Raw genomic sequence first — 16,894 nt, forward strand, 5'->3', positions numbered from 1 at the left:
CTGAGACTCCAATTTCCTTCCAAACATGCAGCACACAGGAGGTTCCAAGGATCGTGAATGAGATAACACGTGATATTCTTACTCTCTGCAGACCTGCAAAGCTGGCAGAGTCATTCCACAATGAAACATTTGCAGAGTCATAGGTCTTGTTAGTCTCATCTCCACGGGGACACATATCAACACATCATCTTTCATACTATAAGTATACAGTCACTCCTCTGTATCTGTGGGGCTTACAGGTGTTTATTGAACCAAGTATAAATCAAAAATATTCAGAGAAAATATCCACAAACTTTCAAAAAGCAAAACTATGTTGCATGGACAGAAATGAGGTGGTGTGTAGGCTGTATCAGGAATTATAAGTAATCAAGAGACGATTTAATGTATACAGGAGGATGTGCATGGGTTATATCCAAATGCTGTGTCATTTTATGTAAGAGGCTTGAGCATCTGCAGATTTTGGTATCTGAGTGGAGATCCTGAAACCAATCACTCACGAATAGTGAAGGATGACTGTATATGACTTTTATTTCTCAAATTTAAATATAAATCATAAAAAATGTACAATAACTAGATAAAAACTAAGAAGTGTTTTTATAGGTGTGAGAATAAGTGTAGATTTATTTTTTCCTATGTGTAACCCTTTGGTTTAATGTTATTTATTGAGAAGACGTTCTATGCCACCTTAGACCACACGGCAGCCTTTGTCAACTATAAAGAGACTGTGTGTACAAGGATGTATTTTAGACCCTGTTTCTGCTAAGGGGCTCTCTGTGTCCACACTCTTGAGGACGCTGCACTTTATGTAGCCTTATAGAACCCTTTAAATTTAGTAGCCAGAGCCCTCTAATTTGTTATTATAGGCTATATGCTTTTTTTTTCTTGAGGTGGAGTCTTGCTCTGTCGCCCAGGCTGTACTGCAATGGCACAATCTCAGCTCACTGCAAACTCCGCCTCCCAGGTTCAAGCGATTCTCATGCCTCAGCCTCTTGAGTAGCTGGCATTACAGGTGCCTGCCACCAGGCACGGCTAATTCTTGAATTTTTAGCAGAGACACGGTTTCACTATGTTGGCCAGGCTGCTCTCAAACTCCTCATCTCAGTTGATCCGCCCACCTCGGCTTCCCAACGTGCTGGGGGAAACTAGATTTTCTATAACATTATGTTACTGCATATTTCTGTAAAGTTTAAAATGAGGGAGGGAGAGAGACAGAGAGAGAGCAAACTCCAGAGTTGGGACTCTGGAATCTTGGGTCATGAGACAAATTTTAGATAAAACTACAAAAATCCAGAATTTACATGTGTGGTTTTTGCTGATAAAGTACAATTCTAAGACTGTAAATAATTGCATAATCCTTCCCTGGGAACTTAAATCACTTTAACTGGTTCTGCTGTAATACTAGAAACACAAGCATGAAAAATTCTAATGGTTTATTAGTCACAATGACTCTGAAAACCTTAATAATACCTATTAGATATTTTGCATATTACACAGGAAGAAGAGTTTGAATCTCAGATAAAAACAATAAAAATACATGAAAAGTCTTTCACGTTAGCACAGATTTTAGGCATCTCGTGTTCGGGAGGTTGGATCCGAGACATGTTTTGAGTTGGTCATAGTAAAGGACGCGAGGTGTCAATTCTAGTGAGAACAATTTCCAGGAAGCCATGTTCCACTCTTGAGCGAGCACCCACTGGGCCTCATGCAAGGTAGAAAGAGCCTGTGTACGTCACCCTCCCATGATGTGGTCAGCATGTAAACTGCATGGGCAGGGCGCCAAATAACATCCTGTGCGCTGCTGAGCTGAGCTGGGGCGCGGCCGCCTGTCTGCACCGGCAGCACCATGTCGCTCATGGTCGTCAGCATGGCGTATGTTGGTGAGTCCTGGAAAGGAATCAAGGGAGGGAGTGCAGGGATTGAGATCTGGGCCCAGAGGTGGAGATATAGGCCTGGAGGTGGACTGATGGGCCTGGAGTGGAGATCTAGGCCTGGAGTGGAGATCTGGGCCTGGAGTGGACATCTGGGCCTGGAGTGGAGATCTGGGCCTGGAGTAGAGTTACGGGCCTGCAGTAGAGATATGGGCCTGGAGCGCAGATATGGGCCAGGAGTGGAGATGTGGGTCTAGAGGTGGATATCTGGGCCTGGAGTGGAGATATGGGCCTAGGATGGAGATATGGGTCTGGCTGGGGAGATATGGGACTGGAGTGGAGATATCGGCCTGAAGTGGAGATATGGGCTTGGAGTGGAGATCTGGGCCTGGGGTGGAGATATGGGCCTAGGGTGGAAATATCGGCCTGGAGTGGAGATATGGGCCTGGAGTGGAGATATGGGCTTGGGGTGGGGATATGGACCTGGAGGCTGGGTCTCTGCACAGCCAACAGCCGTGTTCTTCGGTGCAGGTAGGCAGTGAGGGTGAGTTTACCTTCAGCCCAGCAAGGGCCTAGCTGCCAAGACTCACAGCCCAGTGGGGGCAGCAAGGGAGGCCTGATTTGCCTGCAGATGGATCATCCATCATGATCTTTCTTTCCAGGGTTCTTCTTGCTGCAGGGGGCCTGGCCACATGAGGGTGAGTCCTCCAAACCTTAGGGTGTCATCTCCCCACAGAACAGGATTTCCCCAAAATGGGAGGGAAGTCCTGTCGGGGATTCTCTCATAAACTAGGAAGAGGGGACCCTGGGCTGCTCGGCCCACAGTTCTGACCTCGCCTCCCTGACCTTTCATTCCCTTGGCAGAGTCAGGTTCTCTGGGGACCAGGGTTAGACTGGGGTGCTCAAAGCTGGGGTGTGTGGTGGGGAAGTGGTAGGAACAGCAGATCCTCTGAGGACAAAGGTGTTACTCACACACTTCAGCATTTCCATGACGGTAGGGGCTGCAGTGTGGCTGCTGTCATTCTACCAGAAGAGGTGGGAAACCACAGCCATGGCCGTGACATTCCAAATCCTCTGATGGGGGCTCAGTTGTTTATTTTCGTTCAGGCATCCGCTTATATCCATTCACAAAGGACATGCCCTCCACCCCATGTCTACCTTGTGTTGTTGTATGTGAGTAATCTTACAGTATTAAAATCTAGTAGGAGTCTCTTACTCAGCACCTGCTCAAAGTTCTCAGCTGATACTTTTGTTGTAGGGAGACATCATGTCTTTGCGGGATGGGTCCTTCCTTTAGCCCTGGCCACCAAGGTGTGATAACAGCCATAGAAACGTGGAAAGTGAGGAGAATCTTCTGAGCACAGGGAGGGAGGGGCAACTCCACATCCTCCTCTCTAAGGCGGCACCTCCTTCTCCCCAAGGTGGTCAGGACAAGCCCTTGCTGTCTGCCTGGCCCAGCCTTCTGGTGCCTCCAGGACATGTGATTCTTCGGTGTCATTCTTATCTTAGGTTTAACAACTTCAGTCTGTACAAGGAAGATGGGGTGCCTGTCCCTGAGCTCTACAATAAAATATTCTGGAACAGCCTTTTCATGGGCTCTGTGACCCCAGCACACGCAGGGACCTATAGAGTGTTGGTGTTCACACCCACACTCCCCCAGTGGGTGGTCAGCATCCAGCAACCCACTGGTCATCATGGTCACAGTTCAGAGGGCTCCTGTCTGGCATTATCTTTCTCCCACCTCCTGAATCCCAGAGCTTCTGGTGGGCATGTCCTTGAGGGTCCCATCACCCAGGCCCTGACTGTATTTGGGGTAAAGGGGGATTGAATACAGGGAAATGGGTGCTGTGGTGGGAAGAATAATTGTCCCCAATGATGACTACATTCTAATCCCTGGAGTCTGTGACTATTTATGTTATAGGGGAAGGGACTGAAGGGGAAGATAGAGCTCAGGTTGTTGATGAGTTGACCTTGAGATGGGGAGACAGCTTGGAATGTCCCGGTGGGCTCAGTGTAATCACAAGGGTCTACAATGAAAGGAGGAGGAAGAGGGGAGTGGGGATTACAGCAGCGTAATGGGAGTCTCCCTCAGCTTTGGAGGTGGAGGAAGGCCGTGAGCCACGAATGCAGGTGGCCTATAGAGGCTAGAAAAGTCAAAGAACTGATTCTCCTGAGTCTCCAGAGGGAATGAAGCCCTGCAGGTGCCTTGATTTCACTCCAGGAAAAACAGGGTCCGATTTCTCTCTCTAGAATTGGAAGGAGTCAATGTGCTCTCTTCTGCTGCCATTCTTCTGATAATTTTCTAGAGCAGCAACAGGAAACCAACACTGGAACCCAGATCAAGGACAAGTTAAGAAAGGACACAAGGATAGCTGGGCATGGTGGCAGGCCCATGTAATCCTAGTGGCTCCGGAGGCTGAGGGCAGGAGAAATGCTTGAACCCAGGAGACAGAGGTTGCAGGGAGCCAAGACCACACCAATTCACTCCAGCCTGGGCAAAGGAGTGAGACTCTGTCTCCAAAATTAATTAATTAATTAAAGAAACCAAACAAGGGGAAGGTTGGCTACCCTGAGATCAGCAAGGATGGGATGATGATGCCACCACCAGGCTCCATCCACAGAGGGAGGGGTTGATGCTCCTCCAACCAGCACCAGGAGCCAGCCTATGGAAGCTGGCACCATGGAGAAGGCACACGCATGGCAAGAGTGGCTCCCAGTCCCCACCAGGAACAGGGTGTGTGGACACTGCTGCCTGCCTTACTGATCAGTTCGTACCTCCCGCCAAGGATTCCAATGGGTCCAAAAGAGATTGAACCAGACTGCTAAGAGCCTGGACGTGCCGCCTATCCTGGTTCGTCTTCCACCCCCACATAGACAGCAGGAAAGACATTAGTGTGAAATAGATACAACAGGCCAAGAGATGAGGCTGAGCCCAGTGGGAAGGGAATCAGGCTACTAGAGACAGAGGGACAGAGAAGAGGGAGGAAGACAGATGGAAGGACCTGCACCAGGAGTTATGGGCACAGAAAAGAACATGAAGACACAGAGAGGAAGGAGAGAGACAGACACCAGCGAGGGGAAGCCTCACTCATTCCAGGTGCCATGGATGGGATGATAAAGAGAGACGCCTTCTAAACTCCCAACCTCTCTTCCTAGGAGTCCACAGAAAACCTTCCCTCCTGGCCCTCCCAGGTCCCCTGGTGAAATCAGAAGAGACAGTCATCCTGCAATGTTGGTCAGATGTCATGTTTGAGCACTTCCTTCTGCACAGAGAGGGGGAGTTTAACGACACTTTGCGCCTCATTGGAGAGCTCCATGATGGGGTCTCCAAGGTCAACTTCTCCATCGGTCCCATGATGCCTACCCTTGCAGGGACCTACAGATGCTACGGTTCTCTTTCTCACTCCCCCTATGAGTGGTCAGCTCCCAGTGACCCTCTGGACATCATGATGACAGGTGAGAGTGTCCAGACATTCTTCTTATTGTCATTGGGATGCAGAGTGAATGATCCAGAACTTGGAGGCCCAGGTGGTTGTAAGGAAGATGAGCTTGGTATTCTTATGGGGAGAGACTGACTTGGTGAGGTCTGTACCAACAGAGACAGAGAAACAGGAGACACAAGTACAGACCAGGTGTCATAACAGAGGACAGACGCAGGGGCCATACCGAGAGTTAGAAAAGACACAAGGAGTTAAAGGAGACAGATAGACAGACATGTCCCAGAGAGAGGTGACCTTCCATGCTGACTTTGCTCAGAGACCTGGCACAGATTAGAAGTTTCATTTCTGTTTTACCTCCACAAACTGTTCTCTACCAGGAGAACCCAAGGACACCCATATTTCTGACCTGAGTTGGGCCCTGTGGCCTCAGGCCTTGTGGCACCTACAGATGCCAAGTTTATTCTGACACCTCTGCCTTCCATGCAATGGAGAGTAATCGTCCCAGGATATCATGGCCCCAGAACACCAACCCCTGTATGCTGTGTGAACTTGGGGTCCCCACACTAGATTCTGAGGCTCACATTCCAAATAACCCCACATATGAGAGGATCACTGAGAGACACAGAGAGAAATCAGGGACACCAAAAAGCAAAGACATAAACACACAGAGAATGAGCCAGAGGAAGGAGATTGAGAAACTCACAGACACATAAAGAGAGAGAAAAGAGGGCAGAGAAGTGGAGAGAATGATGGAAGGGAGCAGAGAAAAGCACAAAAATTAGAGTCCTGAGGGAGAGGCACAAGGACATAGAAAGATGGAGATGTGGGGATGAATTGCAGAGATTCCAAAGAGAACTAGCGAGACCGAGAGGCAGAGCAAGACAGATGATAGATGGATAGATATAGATAGATGATAAATAGGTAGATGATAGATAATAGGTTATAGATACATAGAAGATGATTGATTGATTCATTGATTAATAGATGATACATAGAGATGATGATGATGAAGATAGATAGATAGATAATACATAGAGATAGAGAGGCAGACAAAGAGAGAAATCATAGAGAGAGAGATGATACATAGATATAGATAATAGATGATTGATGGATAGATAGACAATTGATAGATAAATAGATGATATATAGATATAGATGACAGGTAGAGAATTTGTAGATAGGCACCGAATAGATAAATAGATAGATCGATAGAGAATAGATAGAAATATGCAGAAAGTTATGAACAGGACACAAAGTGAGAAACTCAGAATTTAAAAAAGTAACATTAAGTCAACCAACCCAAGGAGGGTCAGAGAGAATAAAACAATCCAAAAAGGGAAAACATATCTAGAGGTGGGGAAGTGAGGTCAGAGACCTACAGAGACACAGAAGGTGGAAGGAGGAAGTAGACATGAAGAGAGATGGGGTGGAGGGTGAGAGAGAGAGCATTAGGTCATAGAGCAGGGGAGTGAGTTCTCAGCTCAGGTGAAGGGAGCTGTGACAAGGAAGAACCTCCCTGAGGAAACTGCCTCTTCTCCTTCCAGGTCTATATGAGAAACCTTCTCTCTCAGCCCAGCCGGGCCCCACGGTTCAGGCAGGAGAGAATGTGACCTTGTCCTGCAGCTCCCGGAGGTCCTATGACATCTACCATCTATCCAGGGAGGGGGGGGGCCGTGAATGTAGGCTCCCTGCAGTGTCCAAGGTCAACAGAACATTCCAGGCAGACTTTACTCTGGGCCCTGTCACCCACGGAGGGACCTACAGATGCTTCGGCTCTTTCCGTGACTCTCCCTACGAGTGGTCAAACTCGAGTGACCCACTGCTTGTTTCTGTCACAGGTGAGAAAACCCCATATCTGTCTCATGTCCTATGATCCTAAAGCCTTAGCTGAGGAGCTTCCTGCTGATGATGGAGAGAAGCATGGACAGACGCAGAGAGAACACGCAGCTTGGGTGTGAGGGCGGGGTTAGGGCGCAGGATGGCAGACACGGCACCTCCAAACCCTCCTGCATGGCCTGCATGGAGGCCTCCAATCAGGGCTCCAGGCACCCAGGCAGATGAAGAAAGCGGTCAGGAGATACCCAGAGACGGGGAGACTGGGCTCAGTTTGGGAGGATCAGAGGTTCCCTCAGCCCCTCAACCTTACCCATTTCCCAGAAGCCCCTCCTGGCCTCTCACCCACACAGAGATGTCATCACCAGCAACCCCTACACCCTTTTCTTTTTGCTTGAAAAAATATTTATTGAGGTGAAATATACCTATATACCTTACCAACTTTAACATTTTTTTTTTTTTTTGGTGGAGTCTAGCTCTGTCCCCTATGCTGGAGTGCAGTGGCACAATCTCAGCTCACTGCAACCTCCGCCTCCTGGGTTCAAACGATTCTCCTACCTCAGCCACCTGAGTAGCTGGTACTATAGGCACGCACCACCACGCCAGGCTACTTTTTGTATTTTGAGTAGAGAGGGGGGTTTCACCATGTTGGTCGAGCTGGTCTCGAACTCCTGACCACGTGATCCACCCGCCTCAGCCTCCCAAAGTGCTGGGATTACAGGCATGAGCCACCGCGCCCGGCCACTTTTACCATTTTTAAGTGTAAATTCTAGTGGTCATAAATACATTTATATATATATATATATATATATATATTTTTTTTTTTTTTTTTTTTTTTTTACCCTCCACCCTTTTCTTCCTGGCCTCTGGTAGCCACCATTCTACTCTCTACCTTCATGAGATCCACCTTTTAGCTCCTGTATATGGGGGAGAAATAGGAATCTTTGTAATGACTCGAGTTCCATCCATGTGGCTGCGAATGACAGGATGTTATTCTTTCTATGGATGAGTAGTCTCCACTGTGCGTATGTACTACAGTTCTCTATTCGTTCATCCACTGATGGGCAGGTAGGTTGACTCCACATCTCGGCTACTGTGAACAGTGCTGCACCAATCATACGAGTGCAGATATCACTTCGATATATTGATTTCCTTTCCTTTGGATATAAACCCAGTAGTGAAATTGCTGGATACTATGAAAGTTTTTCGTTTGTTGTTTTTGTTTTTGTTTTTGAGACACTTTCTCTCTGTGCCCAGGCTGGAGTACAAGTGATGTGATCTTGGCTCATTGCAACCTCCGCCTCCTGGGTTCAAACGATTTTCCTGCCTCAGCCTCCCTAGTAGCAGGGATTACAGGTGCACGCCCCCATGCCTGGCTACTTTTTCTTTTTTTTAGTATAGATGGGGTTTCCCCATGTTGGCTGAGCTGCTCTCAAACTCATGACCTCAACTGAGGTGCCCGCCTCGGTGTCACAAAGTGCTGGGATTACAGGCATGATCCACCGCACCCAACCTCTTTTTAGTTATTTAAAGGACTTCCATACTTTTCTCCGTAATGGCTATACTAATTTACACTCCTACCAACAGGGTACCAGGGTTCTCCTTTCTCTACCCCCTTGCCAGCATTTCTTTTGCCTGTCTTGCAGCTAAAAGCCATTTTATTTTATTTTATTTTATTTTATTTTATTTTATTTTGAGATGGAGTTTCGCTCTTGTCACCCAGGCTGGAGTGCAGTGGCACGATCTCAGCTCACCGCAACCTCCACCTCCCAGGTTCCAGTGATTCTCCTGCCTCAGCCTCCCGAGTAGCTGGGATTACAGGCACATGCAACCACGCCCGGCTAATTTTTCTATTTTTGGTAGAGACAGTGTTTCTCCATGTGGGTCAGGCTGGTCTCAAACTCCCGACCTCAGGAGATTCGCCCACCTCAGGCTCTCAAAGTTCTAGGATGATAGAGGTGAGCCACCACGCCCGGCCTAAAAGCCATTTTAATGGGGTGAGATGAAAACTCACTTCGATTTTCATTTGCATTTCTCTGATGATGAGTGATACTGAGCACTTCTTCATATGCGGGGAAATTTCATGTCTTTTGCTCCTTTTTCAATTAAATCATTTGTTTTATTGAGTTGTTTGAGCTTCTTATATTTCTAGTTATTAATCCCGTCTCAGATGCATAGTTTGCACATATTTACTCCCAATGTGTGCGTTGTCTCTTCACGTTGTTGGTTTATCTTTAGTGGCGCAGAAGTTGCTTAGTTTGATGTAATCCCAATGGTCTATTTTGTGCTTTGATTACTTGTGTTTTGAAGGTTTAAAACAAAATGTCTTTCTTCAGACAAATGTCCTGGAGCATTTCCCCAATATTTTCTTCTACGTGTTTCATAGGTTCAGCCCTTAGACTCACATCTTTAATCCATTTTCATTTGATTTTTGTGTATGGTGACAGGTAGAGGTCCAGGTTCATTCTTCTGCATGTAGATGTCCAGGTTTCCCTGCACTGTTGATTGAAAAGACTGTCCTTTCCTGATTGTAAGTTCTTGGCACCTTTGTCAAAGTCCAGTGGATGGGCTGGGCATGGTGGCTAACACCTGCAATTGCAGCACTTTGGGAGACCGAGGCAGGTGGATCACCTGAGGCCAGGAGTTCAAGATCAGCCTGGCCAACATGGTGAAACATCGTCTCTACTAAAAATACAAAAATTAGCTGAGCATGGTGGTCAGCCCCTGTAATACCACTACTCAAGGGTTTGAGGTGAGAAAATTGATTGAACCCAGGAGGCTGAGGTTGCAGTGAACCGAGATTGCACCTCTGCACTCCAGCCTGGGTGACAGAGTGAGACTCCATCTCAAAAGAAAAAATAAAAAACCATTGGATGTTAATGCATGGATTATATCTGTGTTCTTCATTCTGCTCCATTGTTCTATGTGCCTTTCTTTATGCCAACATCGTGCTGTTTTGCTTACTACAGCTCTGGAATGTATTTTTAGATCAGGTAGTGTGATGCTCCTGTTTTCTCTTTATACCTTGAAGTCTCAAGACAGTGGGTGTCACATATAAAAATTATGGGAAAAAGGATCCCAGGACTCCCAGAGCCCAATATCAGATAACAGAATGTTGGCCATGAACCAACCTCAAAGATTTCCATTGAGTAGAGGACAGACACCCTCATTTCCTCACCTCTGTCCTGTCTCGTGTTCTAGGAAACCCTTCAAATAGTTGGCCTTCACCCACTGAACCCAGCTCCAAAATCGGTGAGTACAGAACCCTCTTATATCTGCCTTTGGAAACCTGGGGAGGTGGAAACCTTGGATTCAGGCATTGATTCAGCATCTCACAGCTCTGACATTGTGCACCTGTCTTCCACCATCTCCGAACTCCAGATACTCCAACAGCGAAAGGGATCTGGGCCCAACACAGGGCTCAGTGAAATCTCTTAATCTCTCATTTTATGGAACTGAGACCTCCTACAAGCTAGAAGAATGATTGCCAATCTGACATCCTTCTCAGACAAAAATGCAATATTTGTTCTGCCTGCATTCCTAACTGGAGGATAAATTCCTGGGGGCTTGAGAGAGGGAAGGGAAGGGAACATCTGATGAGGGCGAGGTGTTTTAGAGAAGTGCCACTTGCCAAGGAATGAGCTCCTGTTGGTCATGAAGCAACCCTTGCTGACTCAGCAGAGCAAGAGCCTTGCCGTAACAGAGAACAGAGCTCATGCACGCACACTTCGACTCACTGACTCATTCAGCCACGGCCCCATGCTCAGGCTGTGCAGTGTGGAACCTTTTCCTACTGTTGCCATAACAAATTTCCACAAGATTCGTGGGTGAAAACAAAATGGTTTTTTAATTATCTTAAAGTGCTGTAGCTCAAAGTATGAAGTGCATCTCACTGGGCTAAAATCAAGGTGACAGCAAGGCGGCCTTCCCTCTGAAGGTTCCAGGCAAGAATCTGCATCTCACTTGTCCCAGCTTCTAAAGGCTCCCATGTTCCTTGGCTCCCGGTCCCCTTCCTCCTTCCTCAAAACCCACAAAGACTGGTCACATCTCACATGGCATCACTCAGACCCTTCTTCCTTACCACACCTCTTTCTCTGAATGCTGCTTACCCTTCTTCCTCATCTTTTGAAAACTTGGGGATTCTATCGGTTTCACCAAGATGAAAATCCACCATAATCTCCCGGAAATCATCCAGGATACCCTGGTTTTAACTTCAGCTGATTAGCAACCGTAATTCCATCTGCAATCTTCATTCCTCCTTTCCATGTAAAATAACATATTCACAAGCTATGGAGGCTAGGACAGGAACATTTTGGGGTGGGACAGCATTCTCCTGCCTTCCACAAACAGTGAACAAGATGCATTTGGCCTCTGCTCTTGGGACACTGATATTGCAGATGGTGAAATGGGAGGGCAGAAAATGAACGCACAAGTGGACCAATAAATGAATGATCCATTTGGAAGCGTCTGTGCATGAAATCTATTTGTTTGTTTCTTTGTTTATTGAGACAGAGTCTCCCTCTGTCTTCCAGGCTACAGTGCAGTGTCACGATCTGGGCTCACTGCAACCTGCACCTCCTGGATTCAAGTGATTCTCCTGCCTCAGCCTCTCGAGTAGCTGGGATTACAGGCAACTGCCACCACACCCGGCTAATTCTTATTGTATATTTTTTGTAGAGAGGATGTTTCACCATGTTGCCCAAGCTTGTCTCAAACTCCCAACCTCAAGTTATCCAACCATCTCAGCATCCCAAAGTACTGGGATTACAGGCGTGAGCCACTGTGCCCAGCCAGAATTCAAAATCAATAATAGATAATGCTGAGTGTATAATTTTGGGTGACAGAGAAGGTCTCACTAATCAGATATTTGTGACATTAATGAAAAACACGGATTGAACCCCTGAAAGATTGGCGGAAGGATTTTCCACACACAGCTGTCAGCTGTGACGGCGCAAACGTGAAAACAATCTGATGTTGAAGGAAGAGGCTTTGCATTCAAATGCTGGGAATGAGTTGGGGAGAATGACGAGACGACTGTAGAGAGATGGAGATCACACTGGGTACACAGGAAACTAAGGAGGAACAAGGAGTGTGTGTTTGATACTCACAGCCATTGGATTCAACTCAGGGTAACTAGGAATCCCTACATGATTAATAGTGACTGACATGAAAATAAGGGAGGCCCAGGTGCGTAACTGGAATCTAGGAGACTGTGGAAAAGGCAATTCCTGCCCCACTGGTGAAATGTGGTGCTGATTTAGACACTAAGTGGATGAAGCAGATGGATATAAGATATGTTTGTGAGGTAGAATCATTGGCTGGAAAGGCTTGCTGGGTTTGATTTTCCTAGTTGTTTAATCCTGGCTTAATTAATTTCTTTCTGAGATTTATTCCTCCTACGCATAAATCAATACCTGGCAAAGGAGTGACAGATATATGAGGGGTAGTGGAAATGAAGGGACCTATTATAGCATAATATTCAAGTCTGTGAACGGTGGCTCACTCCTGTAACCCAGCACTGCAGGAGGCCAAGGCGGGTGGATTCCATGAAGTCAGGAGTTCGAGACCAGCCTGGCCAACATGGGGAAACCCTATCTCTACTAAAAATACAAAAATTAGCTGAGCATGGTGATGCATCCCTGTAATCCCAGCTCCTACTCTGGAGGATGAAGCAGGAGAATGACTTCAACCCAGGAGGTGGAGGTTGCAGTGAGTAGAGATTGCATCACTGCACTCCAGCCTGGGCGACACACGGAGACTCTGTCTCAAAAAATAAAAATAAGAAATGCATAAATATAATAAAACACACACGAATGACAAAGGCACCTGAATTCCAATCATCATTTTTCTATTTCTCTATAATTACTTCTTTGATCCTTTATCTTATCCATTAGGCAATCACCCTAAAACCTCTTCCCTATTTGGTTTTCTGTGAGCATGAGATCATATAGAAAATGTGAAAGCCCGCTGAATCCTCCAGCACAGATCCTGGAATAGAGAAAGTACTCTGTTCATAGCAAAAAAAAATTGTGCTCTCACCCAAACCCCCCACCTCAGCCCTACTTCCAATCACCTGTGGAGATTCAGATAGACCATGGGGAGGTAAACGCTAATACTCCTTGGAGTGAGCTCAGATCTTGGAATCAGAGATCAGCGCCAGCACTAGCTCCTGCTCCCCTTTCGTACTAATTCACAGGAGGACAGGTGGTATTGAAGCAGTAGATGGTCGAGGGGGTGGTCCTTCCCCCAGCCTCTCGGGTGGAACAGCAGCCTAACATGTGTCTCCCGAGATCACAAAGAGTAGCACGTTTCACACGGGCTTCAACACTATATCCTGGCTGTTTGACATAAGAGAATTCTACTTCGCTTTTTTTATCTTGATTTCACGTTTGTGTCCTTTTCTTGGAGAATGCAAGTTGTTTCACTCAAGAATACTGTGGATGTAGAAATCCTAAAGCACATTCGCTATATATCAATCCCAGTCCAGTCTTCCCAGAGAAGACTCTAAACACCTCCTGTACTGCGCCTGGGCCTATGCCAATTCCTATCACTCACCGTCACTCAAGGGAGACAGAACACACAGAGAATACATTACATAGGCAGGTTCATTACTAACACATAAGCAGTGAGTGACAACAGAAGCCTACATTTCAATGTGAGCCAGTCCCTGAAGGCTCAGAAAAGCTGCTCCGGAGATATGGAGTCATCCCATTTGCAGGGTAGCTGGGGGAAGCCAGAAAGCAGCCCAGCCTGGATGTTCTACCCTGGAGCCACAGGAAGCACTCAGCTAAAGCACTGCATGACGTCCTCCTCTAGGAAAAACAGGAAGACAGCCCAGGCTCTTCTGGGACATTCCTCCTGATCTCAGGACATTGCTGTCTTAGTCCATTTTTGTTGCTATAAAGGAACACTTGAGCCTGGGTAACTTCTAAAGAAAAGAGATTTGTTTCCCTCACAGTTCTGCAGGCTGCACTGGAAGCATGGCACCAGCATCTATTTCCTGTGACGGCCTCAGGCTGCTCCCACTCTGGCAGAAGGGGAGGAGGGTCTGTCTGTGCAGAGACTACAGAGATCACACGACAAGAGAGGGAGTAAGGGGGAGGGGGAGCGATGGAGCTTCCAAGCTCGTTTTAACAACCAGCTCTCCAGGAACTTGCTAACCCCGTCTCCTTGGGACAGCATTGATCTGTTCATGATGGATCCATCTCCATCACCCAAACACCTCCCAAGAGCCCCAACCTCCCACACTGGGAGTTAAATTTCAATGTGAGGTTTGAAGGGGTCAAACATCTAAACTAAAGTAGTTGCATCCTCAGCACATTCTATGGTTACTATGAGAGCTATAAGGGAGAAAGCAGAAGAAAGCTAGGTCTCCCGCTATCTGGGTGCTTGTCCTAAAGAAACGTTGTATGTGGTTACCTGTCAATCAAGAAATGCGACACAATTCATAAAGAGGAACTGCTATGATTAGCTTCTCATTGGTGTCTCGTCTTCTTCCAGGTAGCCCCAGACATCTGCACGTTCTGATTGGGATCTCAGTGGTCATCATCCCCTTCGCCATCCTCCTCTTCTTTCTCCTTCATCGCTGGTGCTCCAAGAAAAAAAGTAAGTCTCACGAAGCAGGGGCCAGAGAGCTCAGGGCCGTGTGGGGAAGCAAGATTGGAGTACGTGGGTGTGTGTTCCTCACTGGCAGGATGGTCCCTGACCCAAGGCAGGAGCCAGAGGCAGAGCTTTCTAGAGAGAGCACCAGACACCCTGCCCCTGCGTTCAGCTCACAGACCATTGCCTGATTCTGAACTGTATCCTCACATTCCCTGCAGCCACTCACATCCAGGAGAAGGTTCCATGACAGGCAGAAAGTGGGAGACAGAATCAATGGGATGGGAACTCAGAGCTATTCATGGGATGGGTCCTTGAGCTCAGAGAGATTGAATGTCTGAGTCTGCTGTTGGCAAGTGAGGGACCTCAGGCATGAAATGAGGACCCAGAAGTGCCCTCCGAGCTGTTTTCTTGACTTCCGTCTCCTACAGATGCTGCTGTCATGGACCAAGAGCCTGCAGGGAACACAACAGTGAAGAGGGAGGTAGGTGCTCCTTGGCCCAGCCTCATGGCTAGTCTTATTCCCAAAGAGTCCTGAAAAATGTGAGCACCCTCCCTCACTCAGCATTTCCCTCTCTCCAGGACTCTGATGAACAAAACCCTCAGGAGGTGACATACGCACAGTTGGATCACTGCGTTTTCACACAGAGAAAAATCACTCGCCCTTCTCAGAGGCCCAAGACACCCCCAACAGATACCATCGTGTACACGGAACTTCCAAATGCTGAGCCCAGATCCAAAGTTGTCTCCTGCCCGTGAGCACCACAGTCTGGCCTTGAAGGGGTCTTTTGGGAGACAACAGCCCTGTGTCAAAACCAGCTTGCCAGCTCCCATGTACCGGCAGCTGGAATCTGAAGGCATCAGTCTTCATCTTAGGGCATTGCTCTTCCTCACACCACAAATCTGGTGCCTCTCTGTTGCTTACAAATGTCTATAGTTCCCACTGCCTGCTGGAGAGAAAACACACTCCTTTGCTTAACCCACAATTCTCTATTTCACGTGACCCCTGGCCACCTCTCCAGCCTAACTGGCTTACTTCCTAGTCTACTTGAGGCTGCGGTCACACTGAGGAACTCACAATTCCAAACATACAAGAGGCTCGCTCTTAACAAGGCACTTAGACACGTGCTGTTCCACCTTCCCTCATGCTGTTCCACCTTTCCTCAGACAATCTTTCAGCCTTCTGTCATCAGTTAAATTAATAAATTTATAAATTTTCCAGCCTTCCGTCATCAGTGGAACTTATAAAATTTTTTGTGATTTCAATGTAGCTGTCTCCTCTTCAAATAAATATGCCTGCCCTCATTGCTTTAGGTAATGTGACACTGTATTGGCTGAAAGAAACTGGCGTTATCATTACCATGTCCATATAACCCCATCTGTTCTCCACTGGGTTCTCACCCCTGGACTCTGAGCTTCTGGAAGCAAGGTGGAGCCTGATTTGTCTGTGGGACTCCAATTTCCATCTAAAGATGCAGCACATAGGAGGTTCCAAGGATCGTGAATCACATGAACAAGTGATATTCTTACTCTCTGCAGACCTGGAAAGCTGGCAGAGTCATTCCACGATGAAACATTTGCAGAGTCATAGGTCTTGTTAGTCTCATCTCCTCCACAGGGACACATATCAACACATCATCTTTCATACTATAAATATACAGTCACTCCTCTCTATCTGTGGGGTTTACAAGTGTTTATTGAACCAACTATAAATCAAAAATATTCAGAGAATATATCCACAAAGTTTCAAAAAGCAAAACTATGTTGAGTGGACACAAATGAAGCGGTGTGTAGGCTGTATCAAGAATTATAAGTAATCTACAGATGATTTAATGTATACAGGAGGATGTGCATGTGTTATATCCAAATGCTGTGTCATTTTATGTAAGAGGCTTGAGCATCTGCAGATTTTGGTTCTGAGTGGAGATCCTGAAACCAATCACCCACGAATAGTGAAGGATGACTGTATATGACTTTTATTTCTCAAATTTAACTGGTATAGAGGAAAGAACACCAGGCTAGAGGTTGAAAGAGCAGGGGCCATGCGAGTTTTCACCATACTAATGCAGGGGCCAGAAGCTAGTGGCCCCTTTCATCTCTTCCAGCTTCTGTTTTCTGGGAGAAAATAAGAACCCACTCGCAAATTCTGCCTGC

The 16,894-nt window shown here is 46.9% G+C and overlaps 1 protein-coding gene across 5 annotated transcripts; it reads left to right on the top strand.

Moving 5' to 3' along the window:
- The first annotated feature begins 1,785 nt into the window (after nucleotides 1-1,785).
- LOC100437371 (killer cell immunoglobulin-like receptor 2DL3) lies at nucleotides 1,786-15,967 on the top strand. Of its 5 annotated transcripts, XM_063719671.1 has the most exons (10): nucleotides 1,844-1,877; nucleotides 2,531-2,566; nucleotides 3,290-3,500; nucleotides 5,079-5,097; nucleotides 5,273-5,324; nucleotides 6,853-7,146; nucleotides 10,343-10,393; nucleotides 14,642-14,746; nucleotides 15,172-15,224; nucleotides 15,323-15,509. In XM_063719671.1, exons 1-10 carry the CDS (start codon nucleotides 1,844-1,846, stop codon nucleotides 15,497-15,499), a joined length of 1,032 nt encoding a protein of 343 aa, XP_063575741.1. In that variant the 3' UTR covers nucleotides 15,500-15,509. The 5 variants fall into 5 exon arrangements, with proteins under 5 accessions (XP_024093589.3, XP_063575741.1, XP_063575739.1 ...); XM_063719669.1 differs by lacking the exon at nucleotides 5,079-5,097 and having other exon boundaries at nucleotides 5,251-5,324; XM_063719668.1 differs by having other exon boundaries at nucleotides 3,290-3,367; nucleotides 5,055-5,324.
- Nucleotides 15,968-16,894: the final 927 nt, after the last annotated feature.

The sequence above is a fragment of the Pongo abelii genome, chromosome 20, assembly GCF_028885655.2.
Source record: "Pongo abelii isolate AG06213 chromosome 20, NHGRI_mPonAbe1-v2.0_pri, whole genome shotgun sequence".
Lineage (NCBI taxonomy): Eukaryota > Metazoa > Chordata > Mammalia > Primates > Hominidae > Pongo > Pongo abelii.

Coding starts and splice junctions, on each gene's coding strand:
- LOC100437371 (XM_063719667.1), top strand. CDS start 1,844: ATGTCGCTCATGGTCGTCAGCATGGCGTATGTTG. Junction 1,878..2,530: donor CGTCAGCATGGCGTATGTTG/GTGAGTCCTGGA, acceptor CTTTCTTTCCAG/GGTTCTTCTTGCTGCAGGGG. Junction 14,747..15,171: donor CTGGTGCTCCAAGAAAAAAA/GTAAGTCTCACG, acceptor CGTCTCCTACAG/ATGCTGCTGTCATGGACCAA.